Consider the following 13,834-nt stretch of genomic DNA (forward strand, 5'->3'; position numbering starts at 1 on the left):
TTTTTTAAAGCCTTTTGCATTTGACTTTGAACAGCATTGGCCTGTGCTGTTATCTAAGCATTTTGAAGACATGCAGTGAAGCCAACGTGTAGCAGGTCTTGAGAGCTGACTGGGCACATCTCCTAACTATGAGTTCCATCATGTTACGTTGGTAGCTTTGAAGCTGGCTGTGGTGGAAGTATTTACACCATGGAAATGGGCAAATGCTGCAATAGGCTCGTGTTCCTCCAACAGGGAGCTGGTTGTTAAGCATTAGCTACACCACTGCCTTGGGACTCGCCTGCCTTTCCTGGGTCTTGACCTTGCCCTCTCCTATCAGTGACCACATACAATGTGGGGCACCCCCCTAGCACGTGTCCTCTGCCTCCCAAAACCATACCTGCTGTCTCATACCTGGCGATCACACTCCGCCATGCTCCACCCCTGCTCCATATGATACACGGCCCTAATTGCTACAGCTTCTGCATTAGTATATAACAGATGAGTTGTACTAATTGCTCATCCCAGACTATATAAGCTCAGATCTGCCAACGATGGTAGCGGTATTCCATTTTTACTCTGAGTCTTCTCATAAATAACATTCCTTGGGCTGAGCTGTGTGCGTGTTCTTACCATCTTTGACCCTTCTCAGTAGTTAAAAAGTAAGTCGGGTGACGGAATAAAGAAGAAAACATGTCCGGTACGTATTTTTCCACTTTCCTAGACTCTACTGAAATTGGTGATCTAGGGATCTCTAATAGGAAAGGCGTTATTTCTGCCTTAAATGGACAGCAGGGGCAGCAACTGCACACTGCATTTCCCACACTTGGTCTTCTCCGCTTCCTCCTTTGAGTTCCACAGTTTATGGGGTTCCCACAGTGTTGTTCTGCTTCTTAGTTCCTAGGATTCCTCATTCTCTGTAGTGACTATGGGCACACTGAGATCCGGGGTCTTGACAAAAAATTTCAAGGCCTCATGATATCAATGATTGAAGACGAGAGGTGGAAACCTATTCCCTATCCTGTTTTTTGTCAGAGATCGTATGGCGTTTGTACTTTCAACGTCTGTTGTTATTTTTTTTCCACCTCTTTATTTCCAGGTTCACCAAATCCCACAGGGAGACAGACAAATGAGACCCCCCAAACCCAAGAGGAGGAAGATCTCCAGATAACAGGGACTACTCCACCAATGCGCAGTGTTTATTAAAGGAACGTGCACAGATATATCTATATATAGGTATTGATATAGCCACTGTTATATCAGTATTTATACTATGGCAGATAGCTACTACCACCACAGGGTGCTAAAAGAAACAGTGATACAATATTTTTTTGAACAGGAAGGATAATGAATGCTGGAAAACCAATCAGAATCCCTGAATGATGAGAGTGATAAATGGTCAAGAGATTACTGAGAAACTTTTTCTATAATACTAAAATTGTGATTATAAGAAATGTCCAAATGTTTCTGAAGACTTTTCAATGTTGTATATAGAAAATACAGAATTTCATGGTGATATCAGAAATGTAAATATTGTACAATATTGTCATGTACAAGCGTACCTAATGCACACTTTATCTTTTATTGTACAAAGAAATAGTGTACAAAATTCTTTGGTTTCTATGGAGTACACCTACCAGAGACTACCAGTGTAAAGTGATAAATAAAAATACAACCTAAATGCTTTTCTATGATAATGTAAAAGATGCTGTTTTTGTATTTAACAGCAGAGAAAAGGCATGATGATGTATTACCTGAATGATGACATACACTGCACACCACCGAGTGTCCATTTATATTGTCTGTTTGGAATGAACCTTGCCTGGAAGCACTGGACTCAGTTTCGGGTGCCTAGGAAATCAAAACCTTGCAGATTTCTAAAGGGATGAGGGCTCACAGGTCTAAATTGAGAATTCAGAAACTGCAACCATTTGTTGCATATTTTTTTTACCTAAGTTTTAAAGTAGAATAGGTTTTATAAAAAAAAAAAATCTTAGATGGAATATTTTACTCAGTCATTTCTGTAGTTAACGTTTGATAGCCACCTATTGATCTAGCTAGCTCATGCTGCACCACCATTGATGCTCAGAGTGGAATTTGTTTGCAAACAGTACCTGACAAGATAAAACTCTCTGTTTCCATACATGGAGGCAAAAGCCCCAGTTCGAGACCATTATCAGAGGTAAGGTTGATTATAATTCAGTTTTTTTGTAGTGGCAAAAACGAATACGAATCATCAAAGCAAGTTTCATAGCCATTCATCAGTATTACTTAAACCAGAAGTGAAGGTGGCTTACAAAATTATTAGCAATGGTAATTTTTTATCAGTATTATGTAACATATCAGATTTATTTTATTTAAAGAATTATTTATACCATTAACAGATTCTTATATATATTAATGTGGCTGAAATGTGCAGGTTAAATCTATTAACCAAATTATTTATATTATATTAAGTAAGAAAAAAATGTGAAACAAATGTAGAGAGAAAATACTACATTACAAGTATACAAACCTAAAACTGTGAGCCATTGTAAAGTACAAGGTTATTAATAAGAAATGTAGCACAACATAATTTTCCGTCTTTTTTTCACAATTTTTGTGGTGGTGGTATAACCCTATCTCCCACGCACTTACGTGAAGTTTCAGGCCTCCAGCCTGACTTCTGCTGATGGACTGTCAAAAGAAGGGATCCATTATCCCTTTATTCTTTGAATCACCAGCCCCCATCCCCAAACCCTTAAACCCCTAGAGAACACTCGCTGCCTGGGCCCCTACCTAGCCTGGGGCTAACTCAACAGCTTAATGCTCCAGCCACTGGGAGCCTTTCAGTAGCAGGCTCTGGAGCCCCCCACCCCAATACCCACCACCTCGTTATGGCTCCTCTCTCATCCAGCCCCCATTCTTCTCAGTCCCACGATGTAGCAGAGTTCCAGTAACTCAGGAAAAAGGAGACCAAGGTCATTCTTCCAGTTGGTTTTTTGGGGCCACAGCACAGAGCACTCCACCCGGGCTCACTTTTGATAGCAACAGCTCTTAGTTCTTCCCCTCCGGTCTCCTGTGTCCAGTTGTCCTTTCACTCCCACCCTCACCCCTACCCTCAGGCCTGATGGAATGCAGCTGGCTACCCCGGGCTTCTCGGCCTGGAGGCAGGAGCCTTTCCTTCTGGGGGTAGGTTCATTGTGTCTTTCATGTAACAGTGGGGTTGCCTGCTGGTCCTTCATGCAGTCGCCCTAAGTAATCTTTTGATCTTTTGTGTAGTTTAGTTGACGCATCTTTGTGTGTTTGGGATGTTTAAACCATAGATGCCCTTTTTTCTTTTCTTCTTTTCTTTTCTTTTCTTTTCTTTTCTTTTTTCCTTTTCTTTTCTTTTCTTTTTTTCTTTCTTTTTTTTCTGCCACCAACCTGCTTTTCTACTGTTTCATCTGCACGGTTATGTTTATTCCCGGGTAGACGCGTATGTGTGCCTGTATGTTGTCTGCCTGTGTGTGTGTGTGTGTGTGTGTGTGTGTTGATGTGTAGAAGTTTTTTTTAGCCCTTGCTGTCCGTCTTTAGACTGAGTTTGTGTCTACCAAGCCTTCTTTTAGATATTTCAAGCTAATTAGGTGTGTGCTTCCCCACTGATGTGTACTTTACATCAGCAGACCATGTAAAGTATGTTTGTGCCCATGATTTCACTGGTTGCTTACAGCTTTGATGTGGATGCTAGGTGTTGTTGTTTCAGTCCACATGGGGTTTTTTTTTCCCTCTCCTTTACAGTTCTATGGTTTCGTGTAAGCAGTTAATGTAAATATTGTTAGCATTACAGGTCATGCAGTGCTGTAACATTTTTTTAAATGTTGCACCTACTTTACAATTAAAAAATTGGTCACTCATACTTGAATTTTGCCCATAGAGCCATTTCTTTCTCTTTGTATTCAAGCCAATTCATTTTTTTTAAATGAAGGCTAGCCCTTCTACATTATTACATTTTTTTATGCCCTAAAATAAACTCTTTTTTCTTTTCAACAAATCTGACAAATGGAAACAATGAAAAATTTTTTGCACCTTTAACGAACATAATATCCCCTTTGGAAAAGAAAATCTAATATGATTTTGTGTCCCTTAACAGTCTTATTAGGAAGCAGAAGGAGAAGAAACTACACCTTTAAGGAGTTTTTAAAGATTATTTCAAATGAATGAAAATGAACTCAGCAGCTCTTGTTTGATTTGTCTCATTTGTAGCATTAAAAGCAATCGGGGTTTTTATTTATTTAAAGGAATATTTTTGGTTTGTAGTTTTTAGTCTCATTGTGAATGTAAATGCTTTAGAATATCCATCCCTTGTGATATCATGGGCCACTTTTAGCCATGCATTTGGACCCTGACTTTGAGTTATTTGCTATGTCTGTTTTTCAAGTACGCACAACCTTATTTTTTTTAACGTAACACTGCAGAATTGTGGCAACAGCAGAGGGCTGTTTTTTGCTTTCTGTAAGTTTTATGAAGATTCCCGACTGACCCATCCCATGAGGTGATTCCTTTTTTCATTTCAGGCCATGATAACCGGTTGTCGTTAACTTTGGTAATCTCTGCAGTCTGCAATGTGCCCTTGTAAGTCACAAGCGGTTTTGCACTGAGATTTTAAAATCTAGGATGCCTAAGATGCTGGTGACGCTCTCTGCCGAGAAAGCCAAGATCCTAGACCTTCCTGAGAATCTGATACCTGTTTACTTTGCCCACGTATGCCCAAATGGTGTAACACAAGTCTCAAGACTTTTCAATGTAGTGTATAAAATGAGTTGTGCATTACTTGATTCATTTGGGGGCTATGGAGAAATAATATCAACCAGCCAGAACTGTAATATTGAATTAATTTATCTTTTTTCTTTCATTCACTCTCTCACATTTGCATTAGCCAAAGAGATAAGAACATTAGTAATTCATACGTGTAAACAACCCAGAAGTGAATATTAAATCAGTGAGCCAAAAAGCAATAAACAACTCAAGCATGGGAAATCCTGCTAACAGTGGGGAGTCTGATACAGAAAAAAATATATAAAAAGCATTATCTTCAAATATGAAAGATTAATTTGTATCTACTGTAAATATGTATTATCAGCCTTATCTGCTTTTATACACACTGTGTGTGTACTTCAGCGACCTTTTATAAACCGGAAAAATGGTTGATTTAATAATTTGTTATGTAAATACAAAGTTGTCTATAAATTGGAAAATTTGATGCCAGATGGCTTCACAATATACAAATGTGTTTTGTAACATCATGCCTTTATGGATTAAGTATAAATACACTGGATTGTCTGTGTAGAAGAGTAGCAGTTTACATTGCACCTGCATTTCAAGTGGATATTTTTGTCCAAATGGTTACCTTCTTAGGAAAAGAAAATGACCTGAACATTTTCAATGTGAAAAACAAATATGGTTTTGAATTCACCAAAACTCTTCACACTCATGCCTCTTCAATTCCACACTAAATGCCGTTTATTATATTTCCATAGGAGATTCTTTGATCCAGGACTGGGGTCTACCCAGGAAACCTCCCCAAATGGAATTATTCTACTTTAGAAACAGGCTGTGCATCTTAATTTCTAAATCATAGGCAGAGGGAGAGCCACAGCCTTCTTACTGCTTTTTAACTTTTTTTTTTTCCTGTTTTGTTTCCACACATCTTGGAAAGTACTCCACAGGTAAACAGGGCCTGGTTCTTGTGCGCCAAGGTATCTACAGAGTGACACTCCAATGCAGGGCTTCTCAACCCCAGCACTAGTGACATTTGGGGTGAGATCATTCCCTGTTGTGAGGGCTGTCCAGGGCATTGTAGGATGTTTGGCCCCTTCCCTTGTCTCTACCCACCAGATACCAGTAGCATCCCTTCCAAATTGTGACAATCCAAAATGATGCTAGACGTTGCCCAATGTCTCCTGGGGTGAGGGTGGAGAATGGAGGGATGGGGGTAGGGACCAAGTGAGACTTGAAAACCACTGCCTTAACGAAATCAGTTAGGGAACACATGTCTGTGTGAAACATTGGCAAGTTTCGCATGCCGTAATCAACAGGAAACAGATTCCTAGATCAAAATCCAAAACAAAATCCACAACAAAGTAGTGCTTCTCGGTCCATCATTAAGGAAGTCAAGGCATTAGGTTCAGCTTCATTTTGAGCACATTTGACACTTGGGATCATGAGACTCAAGACAGTCATGTTCTGAGAAGTCCCATGTAGGGCTTAGGAGAGTTGTTACCTAGATACCATGGTTCAGTTTGCAAGAAGACTAATAGCCCCCTTTGGATGTGTGTTAGGAGCCGCAGTGAGTGGAATACTTCTCAATAATAGCGTAGCTGCCTGCCTTGGGTCAAGATGAGTACGTTGGCTGAGGGGACCATGCTATTTATGTATTTTAACAGCTCTCTACCGCAGCTGGTTCAGGTATCAGTACTTTTTGCATGATCCTTCTAGAAGTTCTGATGGAAGCAGTTGAGCGGATCTAGGTGATATCATTGATCTATATTCGCGTAATAAATATTCTTGAGTTCCTCTCTCTGCCACATCCAGTATGTAGCAGTAGGGATATGGTGGTGAGCAAGTCAGAGCCCATTCTCTGCCTGCACAGAGCAGCCCAAGGAGCCGGCCAGTGGGACGTGTAAGTATGATAAGGGTGATCGGGCCTGGGCTGGGCAGCACATGGCAGGCCCCCGACCTAGCTTAGTGAGGAGCCAGGAAGGATGAAGAGGATTCAGGCAAAGAAGTCTGTGTCTCAGAGGAGGGGAAAGGAGTGTGTTGAAGCAGTCGAGAAGAGAACCGGGGTGAAGCAGCACAAGCAGTCTGGGGGAGTCTTGCCCAGACCTCACTTCGCGGCGTGGTGACGATGGGAAACTGCTGCAATTTCAAGGTGGGGCGCGATAGGAGCCGGTCTGTGTTTTAGAAAGATTATCCTGCTGCAGTCTGAAGAACAGGCACTCGGAGTGAGACAACACGGAGGAGCATGTATCTCATTTCTAGTGCAGCATTTTTATAAAGCACCTACGTCCTCAAAAATTAAAAAATATTCTGGGCCCGCCATGACTCTTCATATCACATTTGTTGAGTAAGTTCCATCCCAGTCTTGAGATATGTATATAAATATATTTGTGTAGGTTCACTTTAATAATCATACGTAAGTGCTGTTCAGCACACTTACAGTTATTGCCATCAGCACCAATTCCCTATTTCCTTCACACAAATTCGTGCTGTGTTGGTGGACCGATGATGTTTCTGCTTGGATGATGAGACGCTGGGGAAGTTTAAAATCCCAAAGCATTGAAGTGTTAAAAGTTACAGTGTTAGAAAGTAAGGCCTGCTAACCAGAATGCACAGGTAGGTATAGGTCAGGTAGGGAGCTTGGCCTGCCCACATCCTCCCACATACCTCCAGTGAGCAATAGGAAGCTGCGGAGGAGCCCGCAAGATGCCAGAGGTACCAGGTAAGCACCAAGGGTTGTAAAAATGCCTGAAAGTGGACTCCAGGGAGTCGGGGCCCAGGACAAGGCCATCTGGCTATGAGGACCTGTGCCCCACAGCAGGGGAGACCACAATGGTCTTTCATCATCCATTCCAACCCATTATTATGTACATGCCCTTGAAAGTATCCCCGACCACAATTAATCACCTCCTACATTCGATGAACATTGAACATAAGGGCTTTTTAAAGCTAATTATCAATAATAATAATAATAATAAAGCTAATTATCAATTTTAAAAAAAGCCACACACACAACAGAGGCAGTACAATAACAGGAATTCAATCCCATCCAGAGGCCAGCAAATAACCCCTGTCTCTAGCACGGGGTCCTGTACACAGGAGATGAACCCTCAAGGGGGAGGCGTCCCCTGATGTTTGCAAACTGGGTCCTGGAGAGGGATCAGCTGCAGTCAAATCTAGACTGTGCCACTGACCAGTTGTCTAACATGGGGCAAGTTATTTACCATCCATGTGTAACCTCATCTACCAAAGGGGTTGAGGGTAAGGACTGAATGAGGAAATGCAAAGTTCTTAGCTCCTGGCACAGAGCAGGCCCTCAGAGACGGGTCATTGGTAAACTACAGCAGGCAAGTTTGAGATTAGGAAAGGGAACCTCCTGGGATCCCTGGGTGGCGCAGCGGTTTGGTGCCTGCCTTTGGCCCAGGGCACGATCCTGGAGACCCGGGATCGAATCCCACGTCGGGCTCCCTGCATGGAGCCTGCTTCTCCCTCTGCCTGTGTCTCTGCCTCTCTCTCTGTGTGTGACTATCATAAATAAAAAATTAAAATTAAAAATTAAAATTAAAAAAAAAAAAAAAAAGGAAAGGGAAACTCCTGTCACGCAGGAGCTGAGTGTAGAGTTGTCCCATCTCCCCAGGAAGGCTTTATTTTATTTTATTTTATTTTATTTTATTTATTTTATTTTTTATTTTATTTTATTTTTTCAAATACCTTTAATGGCTTCACAAGGAAATAGGGGAAATATTGAGAAGAAAACAAGAACAACAGGAGAGAAATATTAAAGAAATACAGGAAGAGATGAGAACCTCTCAATTAAAAAAAAATCCTAATACGTTTCACATTTGAAGAATTGTGTAAAATGAGCACTGGGTGTTATAGGTAAGTAATGAATCACTAAATTCTACTCCTGAAACCAGTATCACACTATACGTTAACTAAAATTTAAACATATACTTGAAACAAAAAATTGTGTTATAATTTTTTTGACCCAGAAATACATTTTCCCCAATTTTATTTTTTTATTAAATTTTTTTTTAATTTTTAATTAATTAATTAATTTTTATTTTATTTAAAGCCCAGGAAGGCTTTAAAGGCAGGAGCGTGGTATCTACCTGTCTAAGGCAGTTCTGTCCAAAGCAAGCTGTTTCATGAGGTCTTTTCTGGTTTTCCCCGTCCAGCCCCAAGCTTCTGGACCTTCTACCCAGGGTGTTTCTTAGATGACTCCACTGTCCATCACGCCACAGGCACCTACAAAATGGCTTTCTTCTACACTAGTCTGGAAAATGATTTCTCTGAGAAGTGAACCCCATTGGCTGTGGCAGCCAGAGCAGAGACAGAACTAACCCTCAGCCTCAGAGTGAAGTCGGGCCCAGCTCTTCAAATAAGTAGCTCAAGGTATGAAGAGTTTAAACAACACAAAATCCGTCAAATCAGGGAATGCAGAGCTTCGTAGAGCTTCATTCAGAGAAGAGCGTGTTTAAGAGACTGAAGTCTGGGGTCCCAGTTCTTACCACTAGACTCCATGATTTAGGACAAATCTCTAAAAAGATCCTGGGGCTAGATATCTAGGGTGCGAAAGCAGTTATTCAGGGGCTGTGTGACCTCAGGCAAATGACCCTCCTGGTGCCTTAGTTTCATCATCTGAAAACTGATGGATAATAGAATCATCGATGTGCTTGAAGATTAAATAAACCCATCTACGCGAAGCACTTAGGAGAGTATCAGGCAAAGAGTAAATGCTATGCAAGTCCAGATATTGTGATTATTATTACTGCTAATAATAGAGGCTGAGCCTCAGTCACTTCCTTCCTCCATAGATGGGAATGACCTAGCCCTTACCTGCCGTAGAGGAAGGTCCTGTCTTCTGTGCGACGATCACTTAAGAGGCTCCTGCTATTCACCTTTAACCATTTATTTCTCTTCCCTGATTTAAATGTGGGTGCTCTGGACAGGAGGAAGACTTTGACCCAGCAGGAGGGAGCAAGTTCCTAAAAGATCTGAGAATATGGAGGGTGGGAGGAGGGTGTTCGAAACCATCCTAGAGTTCGCTGTACTCGGAGGACTAGTAAGAAAATGAAAAGAAATAATACACTGAGGCGTGCTTTCAAAACGGGAAGAGAGGAGAACAAATAATCTGAAGTGGTAGTATTTTCAAGTGCTATTAAGAATTATTATTATTTTTTTTATTTTTAAAGATTTTATTCATTTATTCATGAGAGACACACAGAGAGAGGCAGAGACACAGGCAGAGGGAGAGGCAGGCTCCATGCCGGGAGCCCGACGTGGGACTCGATCCCAGGACCCTGAGGTCATGACCTGGGCCGAAGGCGGGCACTCAACCGCTGAGCCACCCAGGGATTCCATATTATTTATTTTTAAATAGGAAGTTTATGTCTACATACTGTACGTAGCCTTTTCAGACTATGAGTTCCTAGCCACATGTTGCTAAAAGAGGGAGAAGAATTTGGTGGACGCCGATGTAGTTGGTGAACTTAGATGTAGCTAAACAGGTGTCAGGGGCAGGGCCTCTTTGGAGTTTCCCGTCTGGTGGGCCTCCCAGGCCGCTCCGGACCAACGCAGGTGGGAAAGTAGCCAGGGAGGCCAGTTGCCAGGGGCTTTGGCCCCCGGATTGTGACTGAGTCCCCCCAGAACATAGCTTCCCCTGCCAGTTCATCCTCAATAGCTCTTGGGGTCAGGCAGGACAGCCTGAGGAAGTCTTCTGTGACCTTTACGGGCTCTGTCCCCCTTTTCCAATCAAATAGAGATTACCTAGAATCAAGAAGGTCCTTCAAATTTCCACACGGGCCAGGGGGTTCAGGGGCTGCGACTGCGGGCTGAGCCCCCCCGGCCTGGCTCATGTGCCCGACCCGGGAAGCCAACAGTCGCAGGCGCTGGCGAAGCGCACAAGGCCTGGAACGGAGAGGGGATGCTCGGTGCCCCCAAGGGCGACAGACTCTCCTCGGCCCTTCCCCTGGCTCTCCAGCTCTTGCCAGGTGGCCCGGAGCAGGTGGGGCATCATGGGGGGGGGGGTACATGCGTGGCCTCCTTCAGCCCGCCCAGGGCTGCGGGCGCTGCCGGCGCGAGGGGCTCAGGCCTCCCGGCTGAGGAGGGGCCTCCCCCCTCGGGACCAGGTTTCCTCGTGGAGACAATGAGGACGTGCTCCATGCGAATGTGTGTGCGTGTGTGTGCGTGTGCGCTGCTGAGTTACTCATGGACGTGTGTTAGGAGACACACAAAACAAAAGTGAGGAAAGACCAAGAGGACGGAACAGAGATGCAGGTGTTGAGTCCCCCCCCCCCCACGGTAGAGGGTTTCGTGCGTGGCGCCTGGGGTGTGCGCACCCACCTCCGCAGAGCACCCAAGTGACAAAGTACTGGGAGGACACAGAAGGTGGCTTCAATGGCAAAGGCAGTGATGGGACTGAACCGTCAACGGGAACTCCCGGGGCGGACCCTGCTTCTCTTATTTAACTTTTTTTTTTAAAGATTTTAGTTACTCATTCATGTGAGACAGAGAAAGAGAGGCCGAGACGCAGGCAGGGGGGAAGCAGGCTCCCTGCAGGGGGCCCAACGTGGGACTCGATCCCGGGACCCCGGGGTCACGCCCTGGGCCGCAGGCGGTGCTCGGCGCTGAGCCACCAGGCGGCCCCTCTCATGTAACTTTCTGCGCCCAGTCCTACTGGGCTGGTGAAGGAAAGCAGGCGCTGCCGGGCATCTGCCCCAACACGGACTCCACGTTCACATCAGCTTCGAGGAACCTCAGTCTTCCCGGAAGGGCCTGTTAAATACGTCTGCTTGGATGCGAGACGCGGTCGCTGCCGGCTTCTGTCAGCTGCTCAGGGGAGGTACCAGCCCAGGGTGCCCGGGCCCCCCTGGTGGAGTGAGAGGGCGCCCTCCCTATGCACATGTACCCCGTGCACTCCCAGTCTCAGGAATGTTCTGGGGCTTTCTTGACGAGCAGCCGAGGGTGTAGGTCTAGGCAGCTCATTCATAAGGTCGTGATGCTGCGGAAAAGGAGCTGCACTGGGCTCTAGTCCCAGCTCTGCTGTGTGACCTTGGGCAAGTGCCTTAACTTCTTTTGACTTGACTTTTCTAATCTGTCCCGGGGGAGCTGGGATCACACCACGTGCCCCACACTGTTATCGTCAAGTTAGCACGAACATGAACCTAGCTGCGAAGGCATTTTGAGGATGGCAACACGTTGTACACGAGGTCGTGCGGGATTCCGATCCATGTGGTAAGGTCTTTTCAAGGTATAAAGACGAACTTTTCCTAGAAAAGTTTCCTGGAGTTAACTGTCTTATGGAACTTTCTCTTCAGGAGCCCGACCCACAGCGAAATTGGCTCATGGTAGATTTCTCATCTGAATGCAGAGCCTGAGAGGCTTTATGAGCCTCAAGAATGAGCCAAATGGACAGTGATGACTTCTAAAAAATGTGGATATATTTCCATGCTTCCAGATAATGCCAAGATTTCCAAGAGATGTAATATTTTTGTCCATTCATTCAGGAAATATTTACAGAGCATCTTACCTCCAAGATGAAGTTAAAAGGGCCCCTCCCTCAAGGGCTCCGGTTCCAATGATTAAGGCCTGTAAACCGTCACCGCCATCACTGACGTCACTGACATCACGAGACTCTGCAAGGTGTGAATTGTGAAGAGCTCTGGAATACTGGGAGGTTCAAATATTGGGGAATCGGGTTAAGTGACGTGTGGAAGAGGAGAAATTCAGGCGTTGCCAGCAGCGGTAAAGGACATTGAGTGAGAGGGAATGGAGTGAAGGGCAGGGGTTTGGGTAAGGACGGAAAGGGGTCGGGACCAACATGATCTTCTGGGAGCTCTGAGGGACTCAGGAAGTCTTGAATTAATTTCCAGGAAGGAGAGAGGGAGACAGTACGCCCAGAAGGTAAGCAAAAGCCAGCTCATGGTGGAAGCGGGGTGCTGGCAGGTGTTCTAGGCCAGCAGAACGTGGAAAGCTATTTCAAACACTTTGCATCGGGTGAGCAGCAACCATTTACCTCTACACGTATCAGCAAATACTTCTATTTTTTTTTAATTTTTATTTATTTATGATAGTCACAGAGAGAGAGAGAGAGAGGCAGAGACACAGGCAGAGGGAGAAGCAGGCTCCATGCACCGGGAGCCCGACGTGGGATTCGATCCCGGGTCTCCAGGATCGCGCCCTGGGCCAAAGGCAGGCACCAAACCGCTGCGCCACCCAGGGATCCCAAATACTTCTATTTATTGCACACTCAGCGGATACCGGCACGACCCTCGGACCCCGGGGTAAATGTGACCGCCATGTTCCTGCCCTCATGGAACGTAGAGCCTAAGGTCAGAGACAGACACCCCCAAATTACTAAAGTGTAATGAGGGTTAAGATGGCCATAGGATTCTCTGCCACCATTTAAGGTTGTTTTAGAAAGGTCACTCTGGCCACAGAATTGGTCAGATCATTTTTCCTATCCTCCTGGAAAAATGCCAACAACTCAAGTTTGCTCCACTGACCTCAAGGTAAAAACCCAGCTGCTCTCTGAGGTGCTCAGTCAGGATATCATTGACCCCCAGCACTGAGGCATGGGAAATGGCCAGATTAAGGTCGGCGACTGGAAAGGGCCACATTGAGAACCCAGAGTCCAAGGTTGGGAGCCGTGTGCTCTCCGCTCTGTTCCTGTTTGCCCACGTGTGGGCAACTTTGGATAAGACACACCATTCCTTGGGTTTAATAGTTTTAAGGGAATAATAGAGTTCTCCTCATATTAATGTTCTAAAATTCCATGGAGGAAGGCTGCTAATCAGCATTTTCTAGCAAATTCACGTTTACAGAGGAGACTTCTGCTAGGGTTTTCTGTGTTAATCTCTGTCACGGTTACCTACTCATGGCCTGACAACGAACAGCTTCTTGAAGCACTTTCTCTTTTTTAATTTTAATTTTAGTTTTAGTTTTTCATTTAAGTTTCTATTTTGAAGCATTTTCTCCATATAATTTGCCCCAACCCCCAACACAGTCCTGCACTGCACGCTGTCCTTTTCGTTGGACGGAATTAAATCAAACAGATGGGGTTACGAGGAACAATCCAACTGATGTGTACATGTTGTCCTCACGCCTCACAGCAGGC

General features: G+C 44.5%; 1 protein-coding gene across 24 annotated transcripts in view; it reads left to right on the forward strand.

Annotated features, from left to right (window-relative positions):
- The window catches only part of MBD5 (methyl-CpG binding domain protein 5), a 435,430-nt gene extending 431,568 nt beyond the window's left edge, over positions 1 to 3,862 (forward strand). For all 24 annotated transcript variants that reach the window (XM_077861625.1, XM_077861624.1, XM_077861616.1 and 21 more), the window contains one exon: positions 1,079 to 3,862. In XM_077861625.1, the coding sequence (XP_077717751.1) occupies positions 1,079 to 1,150 (72 nt within the window). In that variant the 3' untranslated portion in view covers positions 1,151 to 3,862. The remainder of the gene's footprint in view (positions 1 to 1,078) is intronic.
- Positions 3,863 to 13,834: the final 9,972 nt, after the last annotated feature.

The sequence above is a fragment of the Canis aureus genome, chromosome 20 (genome assembly GCF_053574225.1).
Source record: "Canis aureus isolate CA01 chromosome 20, VMU_Caureus_v.1.0, whole genome shotgun sequence".
NCBI lineage: Eukaryota > Metazoa > Chordata > Mammalia > Carnivora > Canidae > Canis > Canis aureus.